This window comes from Neolamprologus brichardi, chromosome 20, assembly GCF_056152115.1.
Source record: "Neolamprologus brichardi isolate AB-2024 chromosome 20, ASM5615211v1, whole genome shotgun sequence".
In the NCBI taxonomy this organism is placed as follows: domain Eukaryota; kingdom Metazoa; phylum Chordata; class Actinopteri; order Cichliformes; family Cichlidae; genus Neolamprologus; species Neolamprologus brichardi.
Window position 1 is genome coordinate 6332185 of NC_142123.1, and position 20408 is coordinate 6352592.

At 39.9% G+C, this 20408-nt stretch overlaps 1 protein-coding gene across 1 annotated transcript; it reads left to right on the forward strand.

The window, feature by feature from the left end:
- The first annotated feature begins 929 nt into the window (after positions 1-929).
- Positions 930-9620, forward strand: prdm2a (PR domain containing 2, with ZNF domain a). Its single transcript, XM_035905623.2, has 4 exons — positions 930-1019; positions 2411-2473; positions 3178-7454; positions 7539-9620. The coding sequence occupies exon 3, from the start codon at positions 3244-3246 to the stop codon at positions 7420-7422; it is 4179 nt and encodes a 1392-aa protein (XP_035761516.2). The 5' UTR covers positions 930-1019; positions 2411-2473; positions 3178-3243; the 3' UTR covers positions 7423-7454; positions 7539-9620.
- Positions 9621-20408: the final 10788 nt, after the last annotated feature.

The window sequence follows — 20408 nt, forward strand, 5'->3', positions numbered from 1 at the left end:
CAAAAAATATGTGCCTATTTACCTTTCATCCTTAGAAACGTTTTTGTAAACAGTTATATTTATACGTTTATCAATTAAAAACTGAAATTACGCTTCTATTAAACACTGTTAGAACTAGGATGAATTACTTATTCTAAATGTCTAAAAACGTGCTGGTCCTACAGTAAATGATCAAAGTTTCAGAATTACCCGCATGGAAGGTGCACCCAGAGCCCACAGAGTTTATTATATGCCGCCCTCTACAGGTCAAATCCATACACTGCACTGACAGTTTGGGTTTTGTGTGTTTTTTTAAGAAATTAAAATATCCTCTGTTGTTATCATTCATTATGAGATTCAGCAAGATTGAAATGGCCATTATCCCCTTTCACTCTGTGGGTCGGATGCCAGCACATTATCCAAAGAGGCTGTTTGGTACCACTGTGTCTTTTTGTAAATATTGCACTCTGATCTGGCCATAAGAATATAAGAAGGAAACGACAAGCTGGGCGAGTACCAAGCGCTGAGAGAAGAGCACTCGATACAGTGCGCAGGACCCTCAAGCTCCCAGGCCGCCGGTTGAGGACCATTTTTTAAAGCTAGCAATTACAATAATAAAACAAATTTAAAAATATATCAACAGAGGATTTCTCACACCTCACAACCACAAACATGAAGATGGGACTTTGTGTAATGTGCTTTTGTTTTTAAAGAGTAAAAGTCAGGAGAACTGGAGCTGTATGTCTAACATTTATTAAAAAATAAATAAACAAGCTCCACATTAATATTCACATTTAAATCTGAAACGACAGTTTGGCTGCCTCTCGCTTATAGCGTGTATGTGCTTTTGCTTTCAAGTTTTTTATAGACTTTAACAACGCTGCTTTTGATTGGACCAATTTTGACATCCATTTTGTCTGACCAATCAGAAAGCCAGAACCTTGTTGGTGCATTAAGGAAGGGGAGAAAATACTACTGTCTACTAGCAGCTCAAGAGGAATATTAGAAGTCCATCTGCGGCGGTTTGTCTGCAAACACGAGTATGTACGCGAAACCTTTACGTGCACTTTCATTTGACTTATTCTTGAAGGTTGTGTCGCGAACTCGACGATACATTTAGCCAGGGCTTACGAGCTAGCATTCATGCTAGCAGCATATCGTTAATACTTTAATGGACGATAACAGCTGATTTCTCTCACTTTGCTGACAGCATTGTCACGAGACCTTGGCACTTACAAGTGCATAATTTGCAAGCAACTTTCTTGCATCCTGGGGGTAGTTAAATGTGTGTACTCAAAAAGTGAGTTGACCTTTCAGTGGACGAGCTAGCAGCCTGTGTAGCAAAACAGTAATATGACGACGTGTTGTGTGACCAGTTAGCAATGGTGCAAGGACGGGGAGCGTCATCAAACCAGGTGAAGCAGATGTGCGCGAACGCACTCCAAAGATATTCCGAATTACAATTATAGTAATATAAAATATTCACAAATGTGTGTTATAATTACATTTTACGTGATATATGTATTAAATAAACGCGTTTCAGCACATTTTAATGAATATCCTAATTGAATGTTTGGAGACTGCCTCTAATTATTCAGTGCGCAGGCCCTTGAATGGTGCTGGAACAGTTTTGTTTTGTGAAAACGGCACGATTTTGATATATTTGTGCTACAGAAACGCACCACGGGATTATCTGCAATATAGGGGAAATAGTCTGTGCATTAGCATGAGTTTTTGTTTACGTTTCCTCTTCTCGGTGCAAGTGCGCTAGTAAATCAACAGTGATGCTGAATGAATAAAAATACATGTTTTAAACGGGAAAACTGTTTAAATAGACGTAACGCTTGGTTTATGCTAATTTTGATGCTGTTTACTGCGAGTGCAGTCCTAAGAAGCTACGACAAAACAGGGACACGATGGGCCTGCCATTTTGTTAAACCAACAAGAAGATGAATGTCCAAATGCACCAATTTATTTCTCAAATTAAAGGCAGGAAAAACAAAAGCTGTGCGGCCATCACCAGGTGAATTGAATGTAATAAGTTTAACAGGTAATTTAAGGGACCCAGGTTAAATGAGGTCATCATTGACAAAGATTGAGTATTTTTGGACTTGTAATTGAAATTAAACATTTATAGAAAATAACTTTGACATGGCAGCTTTTTTTTTTTTCCTTAAGTGTCTTTTATCTTATGTTGCATTTGATGCTTCATGATCCTTCTCACATCAACACAGCTTAACAAGACATTGAAAGCATAGTCAGCAGTCAGTAAGCCAGAAAGATAAAAGCATACAGCTCAGCTACTCTCATGCCACTTCTGCTTACTTTGATCACTTCTCTCTTCTCACCCATTAGCAGTTTGAGTTTGTCTGTCATCCAGTGTTATGGAACTGGCTTTTTTTTTTTCATGTGTTTTGTCTTCTTCCATCAGAAAGAAAACTCAGTGCGATCGTCTGCTAAGGAAAACATCTGCTCTGTACTAAACGTGAAGATGGTAAGATGCTGCAATTAATTTGGGTTTTATTTTACAAAAATTGTGCCCTTGAACGCACTCTTTTAATTTTAATCCAGAGATGCTGCAATATTAGAGCGTGAACCTCAACAGTCAGACCACCCCTGATGTGCAAGCAGGTGGTGACATTTGAGAGGATATTCTAGTGATGACTGATCTAGATATTATTTTAATTATGTTGTCTGTCTGTTTTGTCTTTAAATACTTTTGAATCCATGAGGGATTTCCATGGTTGGAGTTATGTACGGTCCCATACAATTACAATATAATGAATCTGAATACCCTGATTGCTAGTAATAATGCTTCTCTTGAGGTAAATCAGGTGTTGGCAATTTGATGTGTGTTTATTAATAAATAAAAAAACACAATAATTTGTCTTCAACAGCTTTACATCTTTAAAATTGAAATGACAGATATGTCAAGTAGAAGTTAAAGGGATCTGCTATGCTATCTTAATTTTTGTTCAATGCATACTGTGTCTGAGGTCCATGTTCATATTAAATATGGCCAAAGTTTCAAATAACAAGAGCCAAATTCTAGTTCAGACCACATTAAACACTCTGTTTCCAACTGCTTTTATCTATTCTTGGCTGTGTTTGGTGTCAAAGAAAATGAATGTCCCTCATATGGTTTTCTGAGGCATATTTACTGTCAATATTTCTTTTTTTTCTTCTTCTTTTCAATAGGTGTGACAACTGCTGAAGTTTTGTCACAGAAATACTTAAGAGAATTGGATCAAGACATCACAGAAGATGGAGCACTCTCCTCATGTGTACATACCAGAATTTGGAGGCAGTGAGGAGATAGGGGAGGAGGAAGAAGAGGAGATCTACCAAGTCAGCTCCAACATCGAACCTGACATGAGGTCTCATTATCAGGTTGAGAAAGATGGGAGCTCTTTCCCCTGTCAGCACTGTGAAGGACAGTTTGCCAGCAAGCAAGCCTTGGAAAAACACATGGAGGTCCATGCTTTGGTTAATGATGAGGCACATTTATACAAAAACAATACAAACAAAATGTCTTTTCCGTCAAAATTAAGTCACCTGCCGCATGAAAAGTCAAATGCTCTGGATTCAGAAGATTCAGTCACGCAGCTTCATACGTCATCCACGACTAGCTCTAATACTTCTCTTTTGTCAGCTGGAGATCTCTCTGATCAGCCACACACATCAGAAGTATCAGAGGGGCATCATGCGTGCAAGTACTGTGAAAAAATATTCACAACCCACACCAACAAGAGACGCCATGAGCGTAGAGTTCATGAGAACCAGCTGCAGTTCACACATGTGGAAAAAGCTCAGCTGCCTCAAGAGGAAAACCTTCACAGAACAGTCAGTGAATCATCTCAGCAGCAAACACGGCTTGGTGACAATACACCGCCTGCAGCTGTTGTGAAGAAAGAAGGGGAACATGAAGAACATTACATGTTAGATGTCTCTAGCAATATTTCAGAGAATCTGAGTTTTTACATTGATGGAAAGATAGTGTCAACAAGTACAGTCAGTAAATGTGAAGCAACTGAAGTCCATTCTGGGTCTTCGACTCTAGTTGGACTGGATGCCCTGATTCTGGACCCCTCTCATATCAGCCAGGTATTAAATGCAGATTCAGTTATAAGCAATGACATACCTGGTCAACCACTTGCCAAGAGGAGAACTGCAACACCACCTCTCTTACCACAAATTAAAACTGAATTGGAGTCTGAGGTAGTTGTGTCTTCATCTTCATCATCACTTGTATCTTCGTTAATAGAGAATTTACTTCCTCAGAATACAGAGTCTACAGTTGTGCAGAAAGAAAGAACAGTGTTTCTGTCACCAAAGCTAAAACAGCTCCTAGAAAAGCAGGATGGCCTTAAACCGACACTTGCGCTCATTACAGATGGCCAGAAGCCATGCTCACCTGTCTCTATCTCTGTCCTACCTTCTGGAACAGGAAAGTTTAAGAGAAGAACTGGCTCTCCAACAGGCTCTCCACAACAGACTCCAACATCTAATGAAGAGTCATCATCGTCAGATCCGGGAGATTTTGATATTGTAAGTACAGGGCAGATAGAAAACCAGCATAGTTCACCTGTGAACCAAACAGTCAGTGACAATGATGACGTTACTACATCCGTAACAGAGACAGCAGTGAAACCTGTTTTGCCAGACAACTGGCCCCCTGTGACAGGCGGTAATTCCTGTAACCAGCAACCTCTGGATCTTTCTAATACAGTCAAAAGACAAGAAGATGTAGCTTTAGCTAATGCTGTGCTTGATTTGAGTTTGCAAAAAAAGAGCCTTTGTGAATCTGAAACTATGTCAAATTCAGGTTCACAGGCTTTTTCCAATGAAGCAGAACAAAAAGCAACGATGGAAAAATCTTTGATAAAAATCAGAAACCAAAACCTAAGTCTTGCAAATTCTGAGGCTCCTTTAGTCACAGACTTCACCATAGTAACGGGTTCAAACATTGTTACCCCAGTGGAGCCTGTTGCAGATGGACTTGTGTATGGACTTACCCTACCCCACAGTTCTCTCACTCCATCATCTGCCTCCTTGACTCCTGTCGCCTTGCAACCAGCTTCACCATGCACTATAGCATTTGCTTCCTCAGCTGCACACACCATGCTCCCTACTGCTCCTTCATTAATCACAGTTTTGGCACCACCGCCACCTATCTCCACCGCTTCGAGCCAACCAATCCAGGTATTGGGCCCAAATATAACTACTGAACCCTTGGTACTCTGTGCAGAAAATGCATTAAATTCTTCTGAGAGTGATTTAACGCCTACATTTGCCACTGCAAACTCTGCAAATCTCGTCACACTTTCCCAACCACTTGACCCAACACTAAATTTACCTGGCCATGTGTTTCTTACTGATCAAATAGCTCTCAACCCACCAATAGTTGATTCAGCACCTGTCACAGAAGTGCCGTTCACACCCACTGTAACTTTAAGTGATTCCCTACTCAACTCTTACAACATTGCCAGTAACACTGTGTTAATAGAGTGTACAATAGCTCTTGAAGCCCCAGGGAATGTAGTTCCTGCTGCAATTACCTTACAAGAAAATACAGCTGAGCCTCCAGCACCTACACAGATGGTTGTTAATCACATAGAACAGCAACAGATTGTATCTGTTCCCAGTGCTCAAACTGTGGAACCCACTATTCTTGTGTCCTCCATCGCAGAATCTGTAACTCTGTCCACTTCCACCTCAGTGGTATCAGATTGTCCTCCTCTGGGTGAGTCAAACTCTGACCCAGAGCCTTCAGTTGGGACAGAGCCACCAACCACAAAACCTGAGGAAACCACTGACAGTTCTGCTTCCGCACCTGAAATCTCATCTGAACCCGCTCCCTCTTCTGAGAAAGTTAATGAAGATGAATCCTCAAATGATCCAGAAAATGATGTCCAAGAGCAGACATTCACCAAGAATTTCATCTGCAATGTGTGTGATAAGCTTTTCCATTCAATGAAGGAACTTAGTCATCATGTGGCTGACCACGCTGATGACTGGCCCTACAAATGTGAGTTCTGTGTGCTGCTCTTTGGCAAACCCTCTGCTTTACTTGACCATCGATCAAGCCTCCACGGTGTTGGGAAGACTTATGTTTGCAGTGCTTGTACAAAAGAATTTGTCTATCTTTGCAATCTGAAGCAGCATCAGGAAGAATTGCATCCAGGCCAGCAGTGTACTCATACAGAAGAAGAAAAAGGCAAACTAAGACCTCAGAACTACAACAATTCAGCTAAAGTCAACACAGATGCTTCAGGACCTGAAGCTCAAGAGGAACTCAAGAAATTGGTGAAAAAGGAAGAGGGTGTAGTAGACGTGGGTGGTGAAGAACTTTTTACAACAATTAAAGTCATGGCTTCAGATGGAGGCAAAATCAAAGGGCCTGATGTTCGTCTTGGCATTAACCAGCACTATCCTAGCTTCAAGCCCCCTCCATTTCCTTACCACAACAGATCACCTGCTGGTTCGTTGGCTTCAGCCACAAACTTCACTACACACAACATCCCACAGACCTTCAGTACAGCCATTCGGTGCACCAAATGTGGAAAAAGCTTTGATAACATGCCAGAGCTTCACAAGCACATCTTGGCTTGTGCCAATGCCAGTGATAAAAGGCGATACACACCCAGAAAGAATCCCATACCTCTACGTCACTTTGCAAAATCTCAAAATGGAGTGCTGTCAACTACCAATTCTACAAATGGATTAAATGCTTCAAATAGAGTCAGTCAGTCAAACAGGTCCAAACCTAGCCAGGAACCACCTGTAAAGTTCAAAGTACTTAACAAAAGGAAGAAAAAGTTTGCCCAAAGGGTCATGCCGCAGAGGAACAAGTCCATGCATTCATCAAATAAAATGTCACCTGTACAGGTGGGTGAGCAACAGGAATTATTTGTGTGTCCACACTGCAGCAGGGAATTCACAATGCGTCGCAGCAGAACCAAACACATGGCTGTTTGCCCCAAGAAACCTAAAGAGGTAAAGAAAAGGAAAGAATGTGGGATCTCTGTGACGAAGGAAAACGATGGACACTTGCATAGAGGGGTTCCTCATGGTGAAGAGCAACAACAAGGCTCACCTCCACATAAAACGAGACTTCAGACGTCCGCCTCTGCAAAGAGGCCTGCCATTCTACCAGTGCAAACTGTCTTTTCAAGCAAAAGAAGTAAAATCATTATAAAAGAGAGCACGCAGCCAAAACAAGAGACGCCCACCTTGAATGAGCTTCCCATTGTTCGCACTTTTAACCCCTCCATGCGGCAGTATAGCAGAGTGCAGCACAGCGTCAAAGGAGTTCCCATCAAAATAACTATTGTCAAACCTCGGCAGACAGCACCGCAGAAGGATGAGTTGCCTCCCACCCAGAGGAGAGAAGAAGCAACCGGATCTGTTACCGGCAGTGCTAAGCAGAGCGCTTCAGCCTGATGACTACACAGCAGGCGGTCGGGGATCAGCAGGTAGCAAACATAGTAGCACACGTAGCTTGTGTGTAAGTTCTCGGCACGGCTGTGTTAAGAAATCTGTTTTATTTTTATTCTCAGGACTCTGCTGTATGGATCTCCTTCAGTGACTTTAAAGGGAGGAAACTGGTAACGACACTGTAAACCCAGCAGACTTGTAGGCTGCAGAATACTGTATAATAAACTGAATTCAGGACACTTACAACAGACCATGAAGGATTCTGCAGTGAGTAGGTTTGTGTATAACCAAGTCTTTCAATGCTTTTGTAGTATTTTTGGAGTTTTGTAGAGTTATCCTTCATTGCAGAAACTTTCTGTCAACGGCTTGGATTTGCACTTGAAGTTAATCTGACTGCTACATGTCACAAACTGAAGAGGAAGTGGGGGGGAAAACTGAGCTGGAAGGGCTGCTCTGCTCATTAGGTTAGACGATGGCAGGTGGCAATCATTTCCCGCATGCATTTGCACTTTTTCTTAACTGTTGTCTGTGGCCTTTTGGTTTAAACTCTTAATGCATGCTGTCTGTGAGCTTGTGATTTAAGTTGCATTCATCTAGGATGAATTTTTTTTTTTTTTTGAGATGCAGTTAGGCCTTAAACACTGCCTCTGATCATTTGTTGTCCTGTTAGGAAGTAACCAGCGTAAGTACCCAGAAGACATGCCAGAGATAAGAAAATGTAAATGTGTATGATTGTTTCTGAACTTCAGCCTACAGAATCATACAAAACCATAGTGTAATGTAACACTGGTGACAAGCATCATGATAAATTGCAACTATGGATTTGAGCAGCGTCACTTAATACTTGGGAAAGTCAATTTTTCATCATGAGAATGTAAGATTAAGTTGATTTAATGCTACAGCCTTCTCAGTACAAAACCGTATTTTGTCATTGGCCGAGCTGCTACTGTATATACGTGTATGGGAGTTCTCTTAATAATGCTCTATGTGCCATCTAATGTATATAATATGACTAAATGTGTCATAAAAGTGGTGAAAACAAGTATTCTGTGTTTCCCAAGTAAAGAATTTACTTAGGTGGTTCACCCAAATACAGTCACCATCACTTACTGCAGCTCAATTTGCATATTCAGGCCTTGCAGAAGTTGCTTTGAAATATTGCATTGATGTGACATTTCTTGTCATAAAAACGAGATAAAAAAAACGTACCAGGAAAGGTTTTGCTTGAGCACGCAGCGCTGCCTTTGCAGCCGTTTTGAATGTGTGACACCACAGATAAATTCTTAATGTCTGGGGAAGCTCTGCAGTTTGGTGAATTTACAGCGCACTCCCAAACAGAAATACTGTGCTAATATTCTGATGCACCACTGCTGGTTTTACATTTAAGTTCATGTCTAAAGAACACTGACAGAGCCAATCTTTGTTTTGGCTTCACTGTCTTAATTTGCTCACCTGATTTTGCACTTATTCTACAAATGCTTTCTTTTTTGTGTTTTTGTTCTTTTTTTGTGTTTGTTTGGGTTTTTTTTGTAGTGTTGGCCCCACTGAATGTGCAGTCAGTTAAGATATTTCCATCTGTAACATACAAGCATTACATCATTGCTTATAATCTGTGCAGCAGTTGTCAACAGTTTAATGTGTGAAGTGCGTAAAATGAAGTCCAACATGTATCAATCACAGTATGGGAATATGATCATTTTTTGGTTTGTTTTTGTTTTGTTTGGGTTTTTTTGTTTTTTGTGCAGCAAACCTCTAGTGGCATATAAAAATGTTTGTGGCATCATGTCAGTAAAGTATCTGTTTATTTAAAAATTTCTAAGCTACTAGTTTGCTCCACTGCTATACAGGGTAGTAATTGTGTTATGACTGAACTGAGTGTTATTAATTTGCTCAAACTAAAACTTGACAATGGCCTGTATCTGAGGGACAGTAATGGTACTTATACGTTTTTGACTTTCAAACTCATTATTGATAATATTGCTTTCGTTCAGAAAGTCTTCAACATCTTGGATGTACAGAACGGTTTGGGAGACTGTTATTTTACTGTGAAAAGTGCTTGTAGCATTTCGTAGTGTAAATTGAGTCATGTATATTTATTAATAATTTAAAAATCATGTTATCAGTCTTTGAACAATTTCTTTGTATGATTTGCACTAAAGTTTTGTTTCGTTTTTCGAGCAAGTGTTCAGAATAAATTGAGAATGTTAAAGCTTTTTGTGGAGTCTATATGAAACTTTATCTAATGGATCAAGTTGAGTTTAACGAATCCCAGTAAAGACCTGCAGCCTTTGGATTGTGTTCTGAAAGTGTTCAACAATGGCCAGCTGGTGGCACACTTTCCTTACTTTAACTTCAGGAATGGCAGATACCTGAGGAGAACGGTAGATAATAATGTAATACCACTGCTTCTCTACCACACTACCACATTCTGTTTGAAAAATCCATTCATGTTTTTCTGCACTCTAAAGGAGAGGGGGGGGGGGCACTATTCGTCTCTGGTGCATGGAAGAATATCCACAGTTCCCATCCTAGCACCCAATTCTTGAAAAAACAGTTATGTAGTATAGCGTTTTTAATTTTACAAGATATATAATCAACAGGAGCAACTCACTACCAGCTTCTATCATTTATTCACATGCGGTTTTACTTTACTGTGAAGAAGTGTTGAGAAACCTCTCAATTCTTTATATTTTGCTTCCAAGGAATCTGACTTTTCTTCTATTCTTGTGGTCTTGAGCAAGAATTCTCAAAGCTCTCTGAAGGTCTTTCAAAGTTTTTCTCTGGACATTGGCTGTTTTTCCACTAATTTTTAGTTTAGTCCTTGTATCTGACCACTTTCAGAGAAGTGTTTTTTGTTTTTTAAGCTCCTTAGCACTGACCTATGAATCACCCAAGCATAAACAAGGCACCTAACTCAAGGGATGACTCAGTTATTGTGTCTTCACATAACAGACAACAAAGAACATATTTTAAATTGTATTTTTAGGTACTTTTGCTACTAGTACACATCTTGACAAAATTGCCAAAGATAACAAAGTTTGACAGGCTTAAAAAAATATCTTCAAACCAATAAGGTGACTCCCAAACACTCAATTGCTAAAACCTGGGAAATATCTGCATAATGCACACTGTCCTTACAACAACTAAGGAAACTGGACAAGTGGAGGATAAAGGAAAATGTGGCAAGCCTAAAAAACAACTTGGTGTTAGCATTGTCTGCTACTAATTAGATACTATATATATATAGCTTTTTCATGCTCTATTTGTATGCTTGCACATGCTTAAATCTTGAAAGTGGAGAGTATTTGTATGATATTTAAAAATGTTGAGAAGCCATTTCATTAACTGGTCATTTTCCACATTTCCACATTCTTTTAGCTTGTACAGAAAATTTTCCACGAGCATCAAAGCAGCTCAGTACATTCTTCCTGCAGACCGATGAAGTAATTTGATGACACAAACAAAATTGAGTCTTGACAGATTCCAACAAACTCCTTGTTCTTCTATACTAAAGGCTACTCAGTATGTGCCATTCTTTGCACCACTGTTAGTCTTTCAGCTCCACCTACAGCTAAAATTGCTAATTAGACTTTTTCCATCAAAAGCTGAGATTGTGCAGATTAACACTTGAGAGATATGCTGGGCTGCTGGTTAATATGTACCTATTGGTTGAGCCTTTCTAGGGTATTACACAGCTCAGTCCTTCTGTGTCTGTGTCAGTTAAATAAATAGACTGGCCTGAGTGTATTAAAAATATTTCTTTCAGTTTAAGGCCAGAGCAAACATTATCTGAAGAGAGTAATGGCATTTCTGTCACTTTTAACTTATAACTTCATTCTAAATGTGTTTTTATGTGAATTCACAAATACTGGTTAATGTTGCATGAGAGCCACAAACTGATTCTTGGTGCATTGTAGCTGAATTACAGCTGACATTTCAAGCTGCAAATGTCTACCAATTTCATCGCAAGGATTTCAAAGTTGGAAATGCTCCCATTAGCATTTTTGAAAAGCTGTAAAATATCACATTTAAACATGCTTGACGACTACGCAGAATTTGTAGTGAGAGTAAATAACAATTATTTAAGTTTCTATTAAAAAGGAAAAGGAAAGATTGAGTGCTCATGTTGTTTAACTCATTGCCATGTTCAGGAAATCAGTTTAAGATGATTTAACTTTGGTGAGATGGTGCATTTTTCTGCTGGAAGAAGCCATCAGAAGATGGGTACGCTGTGATCATAAAGGGATGGACATAACTGGAACAATACTCAGGCAGGCTGTGGAGTTTAAAGTTTGATCATTATCCAATGACTTCTCTGTAAACCCTATAGATGATTGTCGGAGACTCTAAGAAGATCAGCAGTTTCTGAAAAAGTCAGATCAGCCTGTCAAGCACCAACAACCATACCGCCAGCTGCTTTAAGCTTTCCTTTACCTGTATGTAACCACACACCTAATTTCCATCGACCAATTGGTCTTCGGGTCATATGCAGTACAGTTAACGAGCATTCAGGCAATGCTCGGTGGAATCCTACTTTGTTGTTGCACATTATCAGCTGCTAGTTTCTCCTCCTTCAATGCGTTGTTGTCCTAAACAGTGTGTTTTTGCCTCAAGTAGTGAAACTAATTTGTCATTTCCACCTTTAGCAAGAACTGTTTTCTTGCATATTATGAGAAGCATTGTGGTGGAAGTTGTTTAACTAGCTCCCTTTTTATTAAATCTTCATGGAAAGCCACACAAAGCTCTTACTGTCAGATGTGAGTCGGCTTGTCTCACCAATTTGTGTGCTAGGGACTGGAATCGGATGGTGTTACTATATCATGATATGAGCTTTATATCATGTAAAAATTTATACCAGTAATATTACGAAGAAAAATTAGGCCAGGATTTTTTTTTATTGTTGTTCATTTAAAAAAAAAAAAGACAAAATATAAAAATACTGCAAATTTTAGCATTGAGCCAATACCAAATAAATACAGGGGTGATACTGATACGATTAACCTATTAGTACAGCTTATGTAGGGGAGAGCAGTGTGTAATGACTAATGAGATGAATAATCATCAGTTTGCAAGTCATGGACACATTTTAATCGTGATTAATTATTTTTACATTCCAATACATATACAAATACAAATATAGAAGGAAGACACAAAGTGGTCCCATATACATAAGCAACTGAAATTTGTATGTACAGATAAAAATGTACAGAGATATGGACACAAGTGTGTGTGTGTGCAACCATGTTAAACTGTGGCTGTAAAAGTCTACAACTGAAGGAGCTGCTCAGTGCTCGTACAGTCTCATGCAGAGGTGGGAAGTGTTGTCCATGATGGATGTTAGCTCAGACAACATCCTCTCCTCCCCAATCTGCTCAACGGACTTCAGCAGACAGTCCAGGACAGAGCTGGCCCTCTTGACCAGTTTGTTAAGTTTTCCCCTGTCCCTCTCTGCCATTCCACCACTCCAGCAGACCACAGCATAAAAGATAGCAGACACCACCACAGTGTCATAGAACATCCTTAGAAGAGTCCTGTTCACCTCAAAGGATCTCAGCTGCCGTAGGAGGTCTAACAACCTGCATAACAGACTATATCAACTTCTGCGTGGATAACACTGTACCGATCAGGAAATATCCAAATTTATGATATCGGTATCGGACATAAAAAAGTGGTATTTTGCCATCTCTAGTATTTATTCTTTCACTGAGCATATACCTGCATCACGAGTGTCAATGATGACGTCTGCAGGCTCAAAAGTCCTGGCCTTGCTCAGCCCCGGTCCACTCACACGCACATGGCTTGCATCACCAATCTCTGACTGCTTAATCATAACAGCAGTTGGGCTGCTGGGAATATGACGACCGTTCTTCTTGATCTTAACAAGGTACTTGCCAATCTCCTTGGGAACAAACGAGATTCCTAAGACAGACAGACAAAACAGATGAGGGTAAACAACGCTTATTCTTGTGTGTGCATGCAGCCCGTTTCAGTTGCTCCTGCTTCTTTCTCCATGCTTTAACTTTTATTACTTTTCCCCCTCTGTCTTTTACTTAGGGATTAATAAAGTATTTGGATTCTGCTGAGTCTCATTGTTTAGCAAAGTTCTCACTTATCAGGCGGACACTCACCAACGTGAGCGTTACATAGCATCTTCAGCAGGCAGGGCTCCTCTGGCCCTGAGGGTGTTGTAAGAGAGGCTGTTCCCTGGCTGAGGTCAAGCTCTCCTATGTCCAGTGGAATATCTGCAGCTAAACCCACCTTCAGATGGTACGTCCTCATGGTATCGTCACTTAGAGAAGGAAATGAATTACTTTGCTGTAGCGTTTGGGCTGCCATCTTAGAGGCTGCATGGATGGTCTACACTGATGTAAAAAGACAGTTACCAGTAATCCTAGCAGAGAAGGGGCTGCCTGGGATGTGCTTGTCATTGTATTTAACAAGGATGCTGTAGTCTCGTGGCAGCACTGGCAGGTAAGACACCGTGCATGTTCTGTCTTGGTTGTGCACACAGGCCCTCGATGGCCAGAGACAAACCACCTACAAAGATGTGATATGAACAGACAGTGTCCCGTGTGTTTAAAATCAGAGAGAGCAGGTAAGTCATAGTGAATATAATTGCATTCCACAGCACACAATGTGTTTGGCCATGTGACTGTTACCTACCTTCTCCAGCATCTTTGGTTTTAACAGTAAAGACAGCTGGCTTGTTGACAGGCACTGCTCATGTAATCCATGTAGAACTGTAGAACTTTGCCTGATGCCATTCGGACCTCACCTAAAGCAGAGGACAAAAAACAATGACACTCACACATCACTATGATCGAACTATCTGTTTATAAAGAAGATTTGTTACCTGTGATCTCTCCTTTCTGGATGGTGAATGGTATCACCAGGTCAAACGGTCTCAGACTTGTCACATCCGTTCATTCCCATTGGTTGGTCTGTTGCCTGAGAGATAAGTGCACACGTCAGATCACAGGTTGTTAAATGTTTGTGGCAACAGTTCTGGTTACAGTGACAACATATCACAGACTAAACTAACGCAGTGTGGGATAGAAGAGGAAAACACCAACAATGAACAGAGGATGAGACGCTAAGATGGAATGACAATGGGGATCATGGTCAGGATGATGGTACTGACAAGCTACAAGAGCAGGATGGGGACAAACATGGAGCAGCTGGGACGGCCAAATTTATGATTTTCAAAATGGCCTTTTTTCCCTCTAAGGCCAGGTCGACACAGACCACTGTCCAGAAGAGCTACATAATGGTTCATAAAATATATAATTTGGTCCCAAACCTCAACTACAGTAGGCTTTGGACCTATAACATCAGAAGATTGTGGCTTTTTAACATTATGCAGCTCTGATGAACTGTCCATGTGTTTCAGGCATCCTGTTTTTGACATGGAGAGAGAGAAATGAGAGAAAGCACCATCTCAGCACTGCCACAGGACCCCCGCGCACCTCGACCTCCATCTCCAGCTTGGCAGGTTCCGCTGGCGCGCCAGCCTCCGGCTCACCTCGAGCCACGCACTGTCCACCCTTACAATAATCTGTAATCTGTAACAGTATATTCAACAGCTGCAGCTCTCCCACTGCCAGCTGTACACATCACCACCAAAAAACAACAACAGCAAAAGCAGAGCACAGGTTTTAAGCCAGCGAGGCATGATTTTAGATGCCGGTGAGTCCATCTCACCTGCAGCACCATCGCAGACCACACCCCGCCACAATAATAAAGTATTTTTTAGTTTAATTATAAACTTTGTCCTAATTATGTCCTGGGTTTTAACTATTTAATAATAAAAAAGGAAACATCACAAAAAAACACTTAAGGTCATGAAAATTAATTGAGATTTAGCAATCCAATATGGCATCCACCTTATTTATTAAAAAGTATCGGTATCGGTATTGGTATCAGCGATACTAGCCCATATTTACTTGGTATCGGATCGATACCAAAATATGTAGTATTGCACACCACTACCTCGTGCCCAGCTAATCAGAAAAACAGACATGGGTGCGCAACTGTGCACGGTGTGTAGTTTAAATATAGCAATATTCCCTCCATTCTATCGGCCGGCCAAGTGGCCCATGGGAAGCGACAAGGTCTGTAAGCAGAGTTTGAACTAGAGCGGCGATGGTTTGAATCCCATGCATCCGCTCTGTACTGCCCTCAGTACACTTCAGCCAGCCGAGTCTGTAGAGCTCCAGACTCACTCTGCCTTTTACGTTTTCTTCAAATCCCTTGTTAACTTTTGGGTGGAAAGGCGTTCAAGGTACCACAAAGCCAACTGGGTCATGCTCCTCACACTTTTTACGTAGCCCAACTGATACAGTTTATCTGCTGATGGCGACTGACTTGGTCAAGGTAAATACAACCATGTCATTATTATGAAAAAGACACGCAGCTTGTCGTCTTATAGTTCTGAAATACCTAAAATCACTTGTTATGATCCAATGTTGTCAGTGTTTGTTTTATGTGTGATTCCTCCCACCAGAGGAATCCCACATAAAACATGGCTGTGGGTTTTTTCCCCTTTTCTTTCTTAGGGGGTGGACACCTGGGCGTGCCTGCTGAGTAGTTGGGTGGAGTCTCTTCCTGTCCTCGGATTGGATAACTGGTTGATCACCTCCAGTATTTAACCACCAGATGGCAGCCACTTGGCTTCTCCTAGCCTCCCCTAGCCTCCACCATCCAACAAAGAACATGTGTTTTTGATTCGTTGTTTCGTAGAGTATCTTTGCCCATTGATTTGCAAGTATAACCAAGTACAACCTTTTTTTGTGTGCGTGTGGCATTAGAACCTTAATCTTGTAAATAGCTGTAAATAGATTTGTAAAGTAGCAATTGTGTATTTTTTTTTCACCTTGTATATATTGTTCACTGCAGCAGCCTAGTAGGCATGAGAAGCCATTTTTGTTGATCAAGTTTTCTCCTGTTTTTTGTTAGCAAGTTAGGTAAGTGAATTGTCTTTTGGTTGGTTTTCATTTGTGTAGGAAAGCATAGGGACCATTAGGGAGTTTTGTTTGTTATTTTTGGCATTGCTCACTGCTGAAGCAAATAAATGGCTGCTTTGCACTTTAAAAGATACTACTGTTTGTGTTCTTTCTTGAGTGGTGCGTGAGTGGGTCAATTTCTTGTTGTGTTCAATGCACGCCTAGACTAAGAACGTAACACACTCTGTTAATTCGTTTGCTAGACCAGCTAGCCAAACTTCAGTAACCCTACAAACGTCACTGCTGTTTCGTTTTCTGTCTTCATTTATGTCAAAAATGACTGGAGGCCAAAGTAATGCCATCCAGAGTAAGAATCTGGTTAGATACCATATTTCTAAGATTTTCAGGGCCGAGTACAATAACCTCAGTTTTATCTGAATTAAGAAGCAGAAAGTTAGCGGCCATCCAGGTCTTTATGTCTTTAAGACATTCCTGCAGTTTAACTAATAGGTGTGTGTTATCTGGCTTCATGGACAGATAGAGCTGGGTGTCATCTGCATAGCAGTGAAAATGTATGCTATGTCTTCTAATGATGCTGCCTAGGGGAAGCATGTATAATGTAAACAGAATTGGTCCTAGAACTGAACCCTGTGGAACTCCATAATTAACCTCAGTGTGTGAAGAGGACTCTCCATTTACATGTACAAATTGGAGTCTATTAGATAGATATGATACAAACCACTGCAGTGCAGTACCTGTAATACCTACAGCATGTTCTAATCGCTCTAATAGGATATTATGGTCGACAGTATCGAACGCTGCTCTGAGGTCTAGCAGGACAAGCACAGAGATGAGTCCACTGTCAGAGGCCATAAGAAGATCATTTGTAACCTTCACTAAAGCTGTTTCTGTGCTGTGATGAGCTCTGAAACCTGACTGAAACATTCCTCTGCAGATGATCTGTTAGCTGTTTGACAACTACTCTTTCAAGGATTTTTGATATGAAAGGAAGGTTGGAGATTGGCCTATAAATAGCTAAGACTGCTGGGTCTAGAGATGGCTTTTTGAGTAAAGGTTTAACTACAGCCACCTTGAAGGCCTGTGGTACATAGCCGATTATTAGAGATAGGTTGATCATATTTAAGATCGAAGAATTAATTAATGGCAGGACTTCTTTGAGCAGTTTTGTAGGAATGGGGTCTAAAAGACACGGAGGTTTGGAGGAAGTAATTATTGAAGTTAACTCAGAAAGATCAATTGGAAAAAAAGAGTCTAACTTAACATCAATGGTACGAAAAGTAGCTGTAGATAATATTACATCTGTGGGATGATTATTGGTAATTTTTTCTGTAATGATAAAAATTTTATTTGTGAAGAAGTTCATGAAGTCATTACTAGTTAACGTTAAAGGGATGGTTGGCTCAAAAGAGCTCTGACTTTTTGTCAGCCTGGCTACAGCACTGAAGAGAAACCTGGGGTTGTTCTTATTTTCTTCAATCAGTGACGAATAGTAAGATGTTCTGGCTTTGCGGAGGGCTTTCTTATAAAGCAACAAACTATTTCTCCAGGCTAAATGATGATCCTCTAAATTTGTGACATGCCATTTCCTCTCCAGATTACGAGTCATCTGCTTTAGGCTACGTGTTTGAGAATTATACCACGGAGTCAGGTACTTCTGATTAGAGACCTTAGTTTTCACAGGAGCTACAGTATCCAGAGTCGTACGTAGTGAGGAGGTAAAATTATTAACAAGATAATCTACCTCTGTTGGAGTAGCGTTCAGATAGCTGCTCTGCTCTATGTTGGTACAGGGCATTGAAGATGATAACAGTGGCTGGATTACATTCTTAAACATAGTTACAGCGCTTTCAGAAAGCGCTGTAACTATGTGGAGAGTAGACTTTGATAAAGTCTACTCTCCACTGCTGTGTAATCAATTATTGTAAATGTGAATGTTATCAGGAAATGATCAGACAGCAGAGGGTTTTCAGGAAACACTGTTAAATGTTCAGTTTCTATGCCATATGTTAAAACAAGATCTAGAGTGTGATTAAAGTGGTGGGTGGGTTCTTTTACATTTTGAGAGAAGCCAATTGAGTCTAATAGCAGATTAAATGCCATGTTGAGGCTGTCATTTTTAGCATCTACATGGATGTAAAAATCACCCACAATAATTATTTTATCTGAGCTCAGAACTAAATTAGATATAAAGTCTGAGAAATCAGAAAGAAACTCTGTGTAAGGCCCAGGTGGACGATTGATGATAACAAGTAAGACTGGTTTCTGAGTTTTACAGCTGGGGTGGACAAGGCTAAGCATCAGGCTTTCAAATGAATTAAAATTGTTAAAACTAGCAAATGAATCTATGCCTTTTAACTAGACAAAACTTTTTAAAATTTATGCTTAAATGAAGAAAATTTGACTTATTACAAGGAAAGAGACTGAATTGTTTCTTTCTTGATTGAGTTAAATATAAGAATTAAATCTCAACTCTGAGAACAATAATTAAAAAAACGTGCTGAGAATAAGACACCATCTGTTGTGAGAATGGACTTTATATTAAAGCAAGACACCAGAAGCACTCTTATTTTTTGCACTTTTATTGACACAGCAACGGGTCAGTAACTCAACTTTAACAGTACTGAGGTCTAATTCCTGGAGACTCATGTCTAACATTGCCTACATTTGAGCAGGGTACTGTGTAACATGGCCACTGTAAGAAGTGCATATTCCAGATACTCTTAACAGGAATAATAACAGTATAAAATACTCATGACTGAATGTATCAAACATACATTTTGCTGCAGCTTGAAGCAATCAGCTTTCAAAATCCTAGATTGCATAACTTTTTAGAAGAACAGCTTTAAAGATCACACAAACAAACGTATCTTACATGAAGATGCAGCGACTGAGCATAACAGAGTGGAAAAGGTTACAGCACCTGGTATTGCATAAACAGATTATTTTGATTTTGTGCAAAAATTATGATTACTTCTCTGTCAGTGCGCCCCAGGGTGGCTGTGGCTACAATGTAGCTTGCCATCACCAGTGTGTGAATGGGTGGATGACTGGATGTGGAAAGCGCTTTGGGGTCCTTAGGGACCAGTAAAGCGCTATACAAATACAGGCCATTTACCATTTACTTCACATTTTAATATTTTTAATGATAACATTATTAGGTTTTTAATGTCCCTTACTGCAGAATAAAGATTTCTTATGAAAGTTTGGTTTTGTTTTGGTTTTATCTTTAGCTCCATTCTAAGAAAATGACCAGTTTCAAGTGTCCTCAGTGTAGGACACATACAGGATGTCATGCTGAAATGTAAAGCACTTACAATAGAAGCCACTAAAAACAAATTATTCCAGCCTAAATTGATGACATTTATGGCATTTGTTTTCTGTGCTGCCTGCTTTTAAATCAGATGTCACTCTGAACATAAACACGAGCTACATGTGATGTCTCTGATGTGTATAGTTTCTACCCGTGCTGATGCTAGCATGACTAAAGCTAGCCAAGCAGCAGTAAATATGTGAAGTAAGGCAGAAGGATATACTCATTAAATAAACAGGATCATAAGAATATAAGACTACGAGCACTACAAATGTAACAGAAATATGTTGACATAAAATGGCATGTTATTTGAAATCTACACGAAACAATGACACAACTACTTTTTTTCAATTTTTTCAATTTATTTATTTATTTTTTACCAATTGTCCAAATTAGTCTGTGATTGGCCTTAGTGTGACAGAAATCATATTTATATACAACTAAATATGACTCAGCAAACATGTTTTAAATGGATGATTCCTCACTTGATGACGAATGATCCATTTCCATATTTGCTGAGTCTTAAATTTGATGTCAGCGAACTTATCAGTGGTTGGTGTTAAAAAAAGCCCCCAAATCCCCTACACTGCAAATTTCTTGTAGCTTAACAAGATTTATTGTCTTAAATTTAGCCAGATTATCTTGTCCATCTTGTTTTGAACATTACAAACTAGTTTCCAGTCTCATGTGTTAGATGATTAGACTTGTTTTAAGTATAT